The following is an 11,222-nucleotide window of genomic DNA, read 5'->3' as shown; positions in this document are numbered from 1 at the left end:
ATTTATTTAATTTTTTTGCCACTGCCCACCCTTATTGACTTTTATTTTAATCTTTAAGCTATTCTTTTATATTACTACTTTTCTATCATATTGCATTCCACTCCATTGTAATATATTCTTCCCAATTATTTTCCATTAAAGTATTCCCATTTATTTTCAGCTCGTTCAATATTTTCTGAGTGCAGTCGTGTGCCTGAAGTTTTCTCGTTTCTGCATCAATGGCGCTGCTGACTGGCATGCGAGTCGTGCATGCACATACATACAAAAATATCTGTTATGTGTGTGTGTGTGAGTGAGTGTGGGCAGTGCTGAATGTTAGTTCAAGGGCGCTACGAGAAGGAAAAGGAGGGGGAAGAACGAACCATTGTTCAAGTGTGGGTTTCAATATCAACTGAATTGTCGTAGAGTCTACTTCGGCTACGCTGTCGATTTTATAAATAGCTTGGCCAAGCAGTTTGTTTTCTTTCTGTTTTTTTTTTGTTAGTTCTCCAAGTTGTTCTACAAATGGCCCCAACAAATAGAAAAAAGGAATCTAAAAACACCACATGACGTATACGTAATGTAGAAACGAAAAATAAGAGACTGAACGAAAAAACTCACCACAGCAAAAATCAAAAGCAAATTCGAGCGTCCTTGCATAGCCCATCGGCAGCGAACTGACTTTGCATGCATTTCGTTTGACGGCATCCTCTTTGCACTTGAACCATTGTCCTTTAACGCAAAAGCGACGCCACGAGCTGCTATCCCTTTCTGCAGAACGGTCCCAACCGGGGACTGACGACACCGAAAACACCGACGTTGCCGACTTGACACCCGAGCGCTATTTTGCGTTGGTGTCTTGTTCTTGACTGTAGTTTTAGTTTTATTCGATTCCGAATCTAGTTTTATTTGTATACATTAATTTTCTTTCGCTTTTTTATTTAGGTTCTATGCTCTTGAAAAAATGCAACGCGTGCGCAGTTTCAAATATCCGTCATTACATTTTTTCGTTTTTTAATTTTACTTTGATTTTATTGTTTATGTAACGCTATTCATATTGTTTATAGAGTTGTAGTTTCTTTGAATATCTGGCCAATGAGCCTTCGAGCAGCTGCCACTTGCCACAAATGTGTATCTGTTCCAATTTCACTCAATATGTGTATGTATAGCCACGAAATTTGTCATCAAAGACGCACAATTTTTCATACCTGCTTACAAATAAGCAAGTTCTCATTTAGTTGAGCAATAGTTTTTGATTTTATAGAACAGCAAATGCCACTTTCAAGGTCAAAACTATGAGTCACAATTTTGCAGTATTTATGAACCATGAAATATTTAATGGAAAGATACATTTGAAATAAATCTTGCAAAAACAGGCAAAGAAAACGCAATTATAGTATATTTCATTATCAGTGTGTTAAAGAAATGAACAAGTGCATTCAACTGCCTTTGGCTTTAGGCGCATTTTTAAAATATGCAAAAGAATGCACAAAAAGCAAAAAACTGGCAGAGAAACAAACAAAGAGGTCAATATATATACGGTGTACCTTTTAAGACGGCAAACAGTACAGAAATTATCAACGCCTATATGGGCAATTATCTAGGCAGTAATGTTCGAAAATGTGGAAAGACAAACGTGAGTTTCTTTCAATTGAAGAAAAACTTTTAGGAGATATAACTCTTGATAACTAATTCAATTTTAAGCAGTTTTCTAAGAATCTTTCATGTAATTTTGTTTCAAGAAATAATTCATTTATTGATATAAAGCTTTCAGAAACTTTAAAGCCTAAGATATTGTTGAAAACTAATATCAAATGCAATACACAATTCATCTAAGATGTCAATACTTAAAAAAAAACTAGTTTTTTCTAGGTTTCCAAGTCTTCAACAATTTTAACTAAAAACTATTCTTAGAACTCAATTTTTTGAAATGTTCCTAAACGCACTTATAGGAAATTGTTATTTTGTGAAAAACTAAGAAAAACTTTTCAGCTATTCCATTTTCAGAAATAGTTATACTCAATTTTCAAGTGTTCCTTAAGGAAGGTTTTTAAATCTGGAAATCTGCAAAGTTTGTAAGACACCGACGGATAATTCTGGCAAAGCAATATCTGGAAAATTATCTATTTACTTTTTATCAATTCGAAGACATAAGCTACTACTGTACAAAGACTCTATCGATACACTGTATTTGTATGAAGTATACACACAAACACAAACACACACATACGCATGCAAATATAAAATTAAAATTCATTTGTATGTACAGCAAATTTACGGCACCATCTTATATCATTTATCATATTTTTAAATATTTGCACTAAATGCGTCGCAAGCGAAGAAAAGCGTTTAATTCCGCTGCAAAGATTTTCCTCATTTCGACAATTTTGTGGTGTCTTTTTTTTCTTTTTTGCACCCAACGAACGAGCGGCGAACAAAGCGCACCAACACACACGCAAACTTTAGCAATGCAGGCGAATGCATGTGTGTGTGTGCATATTCATGTGTGTGTGTGTGTGTGTGTGTGCATGTGCATGCGCAGTTGCAAGCGAGCGACGAAGCGTCGTTGCTTTTTCTTGCGCTATTTGGCTGGTTGGTGCTTGCTTGCTTGCTTGCTTGGTTGACTGATTGTTGTTTTTGTTGTTGCAGTTGCTGTATTGCGTCTGTTTTACTTATTCCCTTGCTAGCTGCGGCGCTGCACTTTGCTTTTTCATTTTTTCGCTGCTCTGCCTGTGTGTGTATGTATGCGATGCGCGTGTATTGGTATGACTTCATTTCCTTTGTCGTAGGTCATCATCATGCGGAAAAAATTTGTTTTATTTCTGCGAATTCTTTAGAAATTTTATTACTCTTGGTGTTTTTTATAGCTTTTATGGTTTTCAAATATATTTTAAACAACACTGGACAGTTTTCTTAGAATATTGCCACCGTTTGAAACTCGTTTGCTTTTTCATTAAGTTTTTCAGTTCTTTGATTTTTAATTATTCACCGTTTTTTACGCCTCCATCTGCATTACTTTATTTTAATTTATATTTTGCGTTTTTTTTTAATGTTTTTTGCAAATTTGTGCAGCATTTCGAATTGCCGTGCCGTGCATTTCAAAGTCGCGCTCCACACTGACAAAAGGGTAGAGAACTTTTTCCACGTTCTGTTCATGTATAAGTGCAGGCCAGAGTTGCCGTTTTTCGCAAAACCCGCCGTCGCCGCCAACGAACTCCAAAGCCGATCAAAGTCAATGCGCGCTGCTCTGCCGCTGTGCTCTGCCTGGAGCGCCAAGACCCCAACAAGAGCACAAAAACAAAACGCACCAGCAGCGCGACGTAGGAAGCGAAGGCAGTGCGACAACGGCCGCAAAAATGGCAATAAAAGCAAATGAATCGCACCAAGTGCATCCAACGCACACACGCATGCACAATCAGACAATTACACACACATATATACATATGTACATATATAAATATATACATATGTACACGTGTATATATACATTCTGTGAGTCGGCGGTATATAACATCGGCCGGTTGCTTTGCGTGGCAACGTATTCAGAGTTGCCAATTCAGAATCGTATCAAGCCAGAAATAGCTCAAAACACATTCAAATTCATATTAAAAGCTAACCTATATGGTTTCCATTCCTATATAGTACTGAGCTATCCTACTCCATAAGCTCTTCTATTTTTAATATGTGTAGCAGAAGACTATTTTCAAATTATAATTTTCATTTCAACTTTAAGCTAGCATTAAATAAATAATAAAGAATAATAATAATCTACAACCTGAAACATTATAACAAATCCCAAAAGTAATATACAAATACATATATAAAACATACATAAGTTTCCAGACACAAAATAAAATTAGATCAGATATGTTTGAGTATATTCTACACAAACAGTATAATTCTGTACTTTATTTTAAAAAAGGCAATCTGAACTTCCAGAAACTCTATAAGTCCAGCCACAGTATATATTATTTTCCCACAACAGGAATTTGAAAAACTCAAGAGCACAGCTCAAAAATGGCTAAATTATTGGCAGCACTGTACTGTATTGCAATTTTCATTTGCTTGCCACGTTTCTCTCTCTCGCTCTCTCGTTCGCTCTGTCTCCAAAATGCGCTCAATAGCTGTAATGCAGCGCGCACTTGCTCCAAGTACGGCCAAATATGAGAGTGGCTGTGCAAATTGGTGTGTGTGTGTGTACTTGTGAGTGTGTAAGTGTGCTGTAATCGACAGCAGGGCAATGAATTTTATCATTTGTATACCCTCTATCTGATGGGTGCACAGATATAAAGAAGGTCCAAGCGCCAAATCTGTGTAGCAGCAGAAGGAGGCGTGACAGCACCTATAGCGGTTTAATATATTAAATATCCGCCACAGGAACAATTTGTGCAATAAATTGTAGATAAGTTACGGAACTTTGGCAAACAGATAGCCGGTTGCAGAGTATATACAAGTCGGTCTTTCGCACCTTGGTCTCGTTCTTTCACTCCCAGAACTCCCAAAGAGGTTGAAATGATTAACAACGATTAACTTTTAAATTAATACAATGGTGTGAGGAGAGAGCGCTTGCCGCCCACACCAACTGTCGGTGATCGTCGAATGGGGAAATCTCAAAGAAGATTCCAAAGAGTTCCAAAATGTTCCATTTATTCGCACCTGCCAACTAAGCTACGACCCGAAAACTAAATAATCTGCAAGTTAACTTTTAAAATATAATCCCAATGAATAGAATTCCTATTGGTTTACATTGAAGAAACATTACATTCGTAGTGTATGTACGAGCATTTGTTAAATGCGACAAATTTGCACGCAAATTTTTTGGCTGTCTGATCATAGCTTATCCGATGTAAATTTTATGGTCGCCGTAAGGCGAGTAAAAAGAGGCTGAGAGCTTTTAAGTGCGCTGTGGAATGCAGCAACAACAACAACAAACGCAAAAACAGCAACAACATTGACGACATTGCGAAAAAGTCGCATACGTTTGTACAAGGAGGCGCGACTCGCGGGGCAACGAACGGACGCGTGTGAAATGCAAAAAAAGTGAAACAATAAATTATGCACGCACAATGGCAACAACAACAACAAGAACGACGAACGAACGAACAAACGAGTAAATTTGAAGTCAACGTAAATTAAGAAACCAGAAAGGAAGAAACAGAAACACAACAGTGACGACAACCGACCGTAATATGCAACACGACTTTTGCAAATGAGTGCAGCAACGATGGCGGGCGACAAAGAAAGCGATGCTGCTACCTCTGACGTCGATGTTGACGCAGACGTTGGCAGCGTTGCAGCCGGAATGAAAGCTCTCTGACAGTGTTGCAACTCTTGAGGGTCAGAAAAGGCTAATTCAGGAAAACAAAAACTCTAAGAAGTAACAAGCTGATTTTTCATTGCAATAAATCGCAATTTCTACCATTTTATCAGTGGAAGAGAATTCAGTTCAAATAAGCATTATCTGGTCATAGAGGATTTCCTATTTATTTGTAAAAATATTGTATGAAACTTCAAACAAATATCTGAATAAACGAAAAAGGCTTTTAAACAAAACTCTTCAAACCTCAAATGCTAAAGCGGTCGATCCTTTTCTAAGTGAAAGTGACGATAAGCCGATTTGGTGAGATCTAAGTGAATATATAGCAGATATATTAACATCATATTAGTTTAGTAAGTGTGCAGGTTTATTTTGTATATATGTATATATAAATTTGTAAAGCCACTTGAAATTTTGTCAGTTGACGATTAGAAAACTCCAGAGCTGGCGTGAAAATGGCTAAGTTCGCAACACTGGATGCAGATCGGTTAAAGCTGCTCTCTTTTTTTTAATTCTTCATATTCGTGTGCGTTTATGTGCGAGTGTGATGTTTTTCTGCTCTGCTATTGCCCTTTTCATTTTAATGGAGCCACAAAATATATACTATGTCGATTCATAAATTATAATTTGATTTATTTTGTTTTAATGTTCTTTTGCAAACTCATTTGAGCTGCGCCTTCAGACATGCCTGACCGTGTATGTTCGCCATCGCGTACCAGTATTTAACAGCACTGCTTTCGCGGCGCGTACTTACCAACACTCTTCGAGCCTCGAACGTGCGTGCACACAGCTGGGCGAGTTTTTAATAATAAATTGGATTTATTAATTAAAACGAAAGAAAAATAATGGCATCCATACTGCGCACGGGAAAACTCTTGCGTTGCTTTGCCGGCTTCACGCGCAACGTCGTCGTTAACTCAGTCCGCGATTGCGACGGCGGCAATTTGTTGCAGAACGCACCTTGTATGTGCGGCCAGTTTCCGAAGTAAGTGCTAGAAAAAGAAACTTCATGCCGCCCGGCATTACGCAATGCTGAGTCTGTAATGTTGCAAGTTCGTCCATGTCACAAAATGTCTAAACAATAATGTCTAACAATTGCATAATATTTACTAAGTTAATTGCTGATGATATCATTGAACAAATTGTGAAAACATCGAAACTATTTACATAACCTCACCTCACTGTCCATTCCTCTCTACTAAATTTAGTGGTTTTGCGAACAATGCAGCGCCCAAGGCAGAGTTGAACCTGGATAGACAGATCAAGCGTCTGGATCATGATGTACGACGCATTGGACGCATTTCACGTCGAGATCTAGAGGAGGTGTTGGACGAGATTCGAACGCACCGTACGGCTACGAGCTCACAATCTTTGCTTGTCATTCGCTGCTGTGGCAATTTGGTGCCTGAGGAGCTGCCCGAGGTGCGCACAGCCCTGGTTCAGGACATCTGGAAGACACTGAATGCACTAAATGTGCCCATGGACATCTCACACTACAACGCTCTGTTGCGTGTATATCTGGAGAATGAACACCAGTTTGCACCTACCGATTTTCTGGCTGAGATTGAGGCTAAGGGCATTGAACCGAATCGAGTCACCTATCAGCGTCTAATAGCGCGCTATTGCCAACAGGGCGACATTGATGGCGCGACTCGCATCCTGGAGTTTATGCGCGGCAAAAGCTTGCCTGTAAATGAAAACGTATTCAACTCCTTGATACTGGGACACTCGCAGGTAAGACTTCACAAACCTACCAAAATAGTTCACAACAATTTAATTGTATTTGTGCTAATAGGCCAACGATTTAGAATCGGCGAAAGGCATCCTCAGCGTGATGAAACAGGCGGGTCTGGAGCCTAGTGCCGACACCTACACCACCCTGCTTTGCGCATTTGCGCGTCACGGCGACATTGCGTCCGTTACAGAGACGCTGGCCGAGTGTGAGCAAAAGGAGATCATACTGCTGGACAAGGATCTACTCGATATTGCTTACACCCTCAGTGTACATGGCAATGGCGACAAAGTGGACGCTGTGCTGGCCAAGCTGCGCATCTCGCCCGGCTTCAATCAGGATGCTGTCAACATTATCTTGCGTTTGGTTAACAAAGGCTACGAGGATGTGGGTCTGAAGCTGCTCCGTCTGATGCCACGAGGTACACGTGTTAATGGTGAGCCCATCGATGTGGGTGCCTTCTATATACGGCAGCTGGTCAAGGCGAATCGGCCTGTGGAGAAGATATTGAGCATTTGCAAAACACTTCAAGCGGAAGGTTTGAATCCTAAGGCCTTGACAATCGCCACCGAGGCGGGCTTGACCAATGGAGTGGTAAATAATGCGCTGCCTCTGCTACAAGAGATGAAGAACGCCGGCTTGCCTATACGTCAGCACTATTTCTGGCCTCTGATATGTTCCGCGGAATCGAATCAAGTTCTGGAAATTGTGCGTCGCATGCAGCAAGATTTTTCCGTCTTTCCCAACTCGGAGACCATTCGTGAATATGTCATACCCAATCTAAAAGAGAAGAACTGGGACCGTATTGTAACAGCTCTTCGTGATGCTGGTGTTCCCAATTCAACTGCAGTTACATCCGCCGTCTATTCGGCTTTGGTCACTCATCAGATATCAGATGCCGCCAGGATTATGGAACAGAATCGTGCCTACTATGTGCCTGCAATATTCAAACAGCCCATGATCCTAGCTCTGAGTAATACCCATGACTATCCGGCATTTATACGATGCGTGCGTCAACTTTATGAAGGCCTTCAGGTGCGCGCTGCAAGCGACAAGCAAGTCAAAGAGGAGGAGGAGGCTGTGGCAGAGGATGCAGCAGCTACGATCAATACCAACGATCGCAACCCTGTGGATGTAGTAGGAGCCCTAGTGTACGATACTGCCATCTATTTCCGACACGAACGCGTGCTTACTCTAGAGAGGCTTTTGCCTGGGCTCGTGAAGCAGGGCTTGTCCATAAGCAGCGGTAATGCTACACGTCTCTCTGAACTGCTGGGCGCTGAAATGACGCCCAAAATAGCAGAATTGCTGGGAAAATTGAGTTCCGGCGATCTGGAACCCGTACCACTGCCAGATAGTGCGAATCGTAAACGTGGTTTGGACTCTTTAACCATTGATGGTGAGTAGAGGGACTTACGACCGATTATTATTCGAATATTTCTATAGAATAACAAAACAGTTATAATTATTACAACTAACGCTAACCCCAAATTATATTTGTCTTCTTTTTTGCAGAATTGGAGCGCTTTATAGTCACCGTGGAGGCCAAGGGGGAGAATTCAAACAACATAAAACGCCAATTGTTGAATGCCTGCTTCCGCTCACAAAATATTGAGAAGACGTTGCAGGTCATCGAACGTTTGCAAGCAGAGGAATTCCAAATTCCAGTGGGTATTTGGGCTCAACTCGTGGATTTATATACGCATCACAAACGTACCGCCGATGCTTTGGCCCAATATGCCAAATTGCGGGGCGCCGATCCAAATTTCAAGCTGGACAATTTCAAGGCAGTGCGTTTGGCTGATCTCTTGCTGCAGGAGGACCGCACGGAGGAGGCACTTAAATTGTTGGACGAGAACAAGAAGGAATCAGTTATCGGTGAGGGCGAAGGCAGTTTCAATTATGTGAGCACCTTGTGGCGCACTTTGAATGCAATTGCCGAGGCAGGTGATGTCCAAAAACTACAGAGTGTCTTCGATTCGCTTGTCGGTGGCAATTATGTATTACCCACAAATGTGCTTTTGGGACCACTTATCAAGGTGCATCTGAACAAAGATGACGTGGCCAAGGCAATGGAAACTTTCGAGAATATTTGTAATAAATACAAATCAACTCCCTGGAAAAATGAGTTGGCCTGCAGACTCATCCAAAAGGAGGACGCGGGAAATTTGCAGCGCCTCACAGATCTGAGCACCGGCATACACGGTGAGGTCAACAGTCTGTACGATTTGGTCTTTTCCTTTGTGGAATGCGGACGCGTACGCCAGGCACGCAAGATCCTTGAGACTCCTGGACTGCGCACGCGTCCCCAACGCATCAGCAGCGCCTGCGAGCGTTATAAGAACGAGGGCATGATCCAGCCGCTGGAGGGTTTGATAGAAGCCACCAAGGATTTGGGGCACATTGATCGTAACAAGATTTATTATACACTGCTACTTAGCTACGACAAAGCCAATGAGGCGGAGAAGGCTTTGGGATTATGGACAAAGATGCAAGAAGAGGCTTTTACGCCCACAGATGCATTCATGCTAAGATTGGCGGACCTTCTGAAGCGCCAGAATATTGATATACCTTTCGTGGTGCCCGAAACAAAGACTCAGCAGCGAAACAACAAGACGAAAGCGGCTCTGGCCAAGGAGCCCAGCAACACTGAATCCGAGGCAGAGGTTCCCCGGCCACCTCCGGCAGCTAAAACGCCAGCACGCGAACCTGCCGCACCCAAGTCAATATCCAACATCAGCGGCTTCCGAAAAGCCATCCAAGCCAAAGATATTGATGGCGCTATTGCCTATAAACAACGCTTCATTAGCGGCGATCGCGTCAGCGTGCTGGATGCTTCACATCTCATTGAACTGCTGGTCCGTGCCGGGCGTTTGAATGAAGCTACCAAATATGTGGAGGAATTGCTGGATGCGAAACAGTATCCACAGCTCAAAATATTCAAATTCTATTTGAACAAAATAGCCGCTGGAGGAGATCTAGAGACTTTGCAACAGATTGGTGGCAAGCTGAACGATGAACAGAAGCGTCTGATCTCCTTCGATAATCGCTACTGCCATGCACATATTGTGGCCGGCAAGGCGGAGGATTTGCTGAAGAAACTGACCAGCGACATAAGTGCGGCGAAAACAGCCGAGGAGGCAGCCAAACTGGCGGAGAAGTTCCCTCGTGGCGGTGCTGTTGGCATACTGGACAAGCATCCCGAGTTGGTGGCGCAATGTAAGAAAACACAATCACAATTCTATTTCAAGTTCAATTTTTTAATCCTTTGGACCGCTTATTTTCCACAGACGAATCCCTCGCCGAAAAATACGCCTCGCACAATCAACTGGGTCCCATGAATGTGTTGTGGATGCATTATATTTCGACAGGCCAGGAGGTGGCCTCCAAGCAGATCTGGGATAAGCATTTGTCGAATGCCCCACGTCTGATGTTCCAGCGTGTCCTGCAAACGGCTCGCGAACAGCAAGACGAGAAGCTCGTCTCCACTGTCATCTCTCAGTTGCGAAACTCGAAGATTTCGGAAGGAGCCATCGGCAATGCCTACTCATGTCTGATTGACATACAAACGAACAAGGGCAATACGGACAAGGCAATGGATGCCCTCAACAGTGCCATCAAAGATGTATCGCTAGAGAATATCAATCGCACGGCGTTGTTGCGTCTCAAACTGGCTGTCGAGGAGAAGTCACAGACGTTCCCCTACACAATACCCGAGAAGAAGACAAAAGCCAACGAGTCTAGTTCCTCGTCATCAAGCAGTGATAGCGATGATGATGTGAAGCCCAAAATACCAGAGACAGTGCCGCCAAAACCGGACCATCAGTAGGCCTATTTCTCTAGTTTTAAACGATCTACCAATAACTTCAACGTATTTTTAATTGCATTAAGAAGTATGTGCTACATTATGTTGTAAACTAAATACATATAACTGTTTTCGTTTTAAAAACATGACGCTTTACTCATTATTTATTCTTTATTAAGATTGACACGAAAATTTCTAATAGTAATATCGTGTTTAAAAGTAAATTTGAGAGTTTTTTTTTTTGAGAACAAAGCCAAATCGATAGTTTTCTAATTCCACACCTAGAAATCGCTTGCATTACAAATTTCAATTAAAGTGTGTGACTTTATAATGAATCAGGAATATTTCGGTCAAATATTATTGTTTTTCGCCAATCTGACACAAACTAA

General features: G+C 41.7%; 1 protein-coding gene across 1 annotated transcript; it reads left to right on the top strand.

Moving 5' to 3' along the window:
* Window positions 1–6,096: 6,096 nt before the first annotated feature.
* LOC115631324 (leucine-rich PPR motif-containing protein, mitochondrial) lies at window positions 6,097–10,979 on the top strand. Its single transcript, XM_030528044.1, has 5 exons — window positions 6,097–6,281; window positions 6,505–7,030; window positions 7,092–8,427; window positions 8,544–10,247; window positions 10,319–10,979. Exons 1-5 carry the CDS (start codon window positions 6,142–6,144, stop codon window positions 10,855–10,857), a joined length of 4,245 nt encoding a protein of 1,414 aa, XP_030383904.1. The 5' UTR covers window positions 6,097–6,141; the 3' UTR covers window positions 10,858–10,979.
* The last annotated feature ends 243 nt before the right edge of the window (window positions 10,980–11,222 follow it).

Source organism: Scaptodrosophila lebanonensis, unplaced genomic scaffold (genome assembly GCF_003285725.1).
Source record: "Scaptodrosophila lebanonensis strain 11010-0011.00,11010-0021.00 unplaced genomic scaffold, SlebRS2 tig00001412-arrow-pilon, whole genome shotgun sequence".
Classification (NCBI taxonomy): domain Eukaryota; kingdom Metazoa; phylum Arthropoda; class Insecta; order Diptera; family Drosophilidae; genus Scaptodrosophila; species Scaptodrosophila lebanonensis.
The sequence above is the reverse complement of the archived record's forward strand: the minus strand, read 5'-3'. Positions and strand labels throughout refer to the sequence as shown.

Coding starts and splice junctions, on each gene's coding strand:
- LOC115631324 (XM_030528044.1), top strand. CDS start 6,142: ATGGCATCCATACTGCGCACGGGAAAACTCTTGCGTTGCTTTGCCGGC. Junction 7,031..7,091: donor TGATACTGGGACACTCGCAG/GTAAGACTTCAC, acceptor TTGTGCTAATAG/GCCAACGATTTAGAATCGGC. Junction 8,428..8,543: donor GGACTCTTTAACCATTGATG/GTGAGTAGAGGG, acceptor TCTTTTTTGCAG/AATTGGAGCGCTTTATAGTC.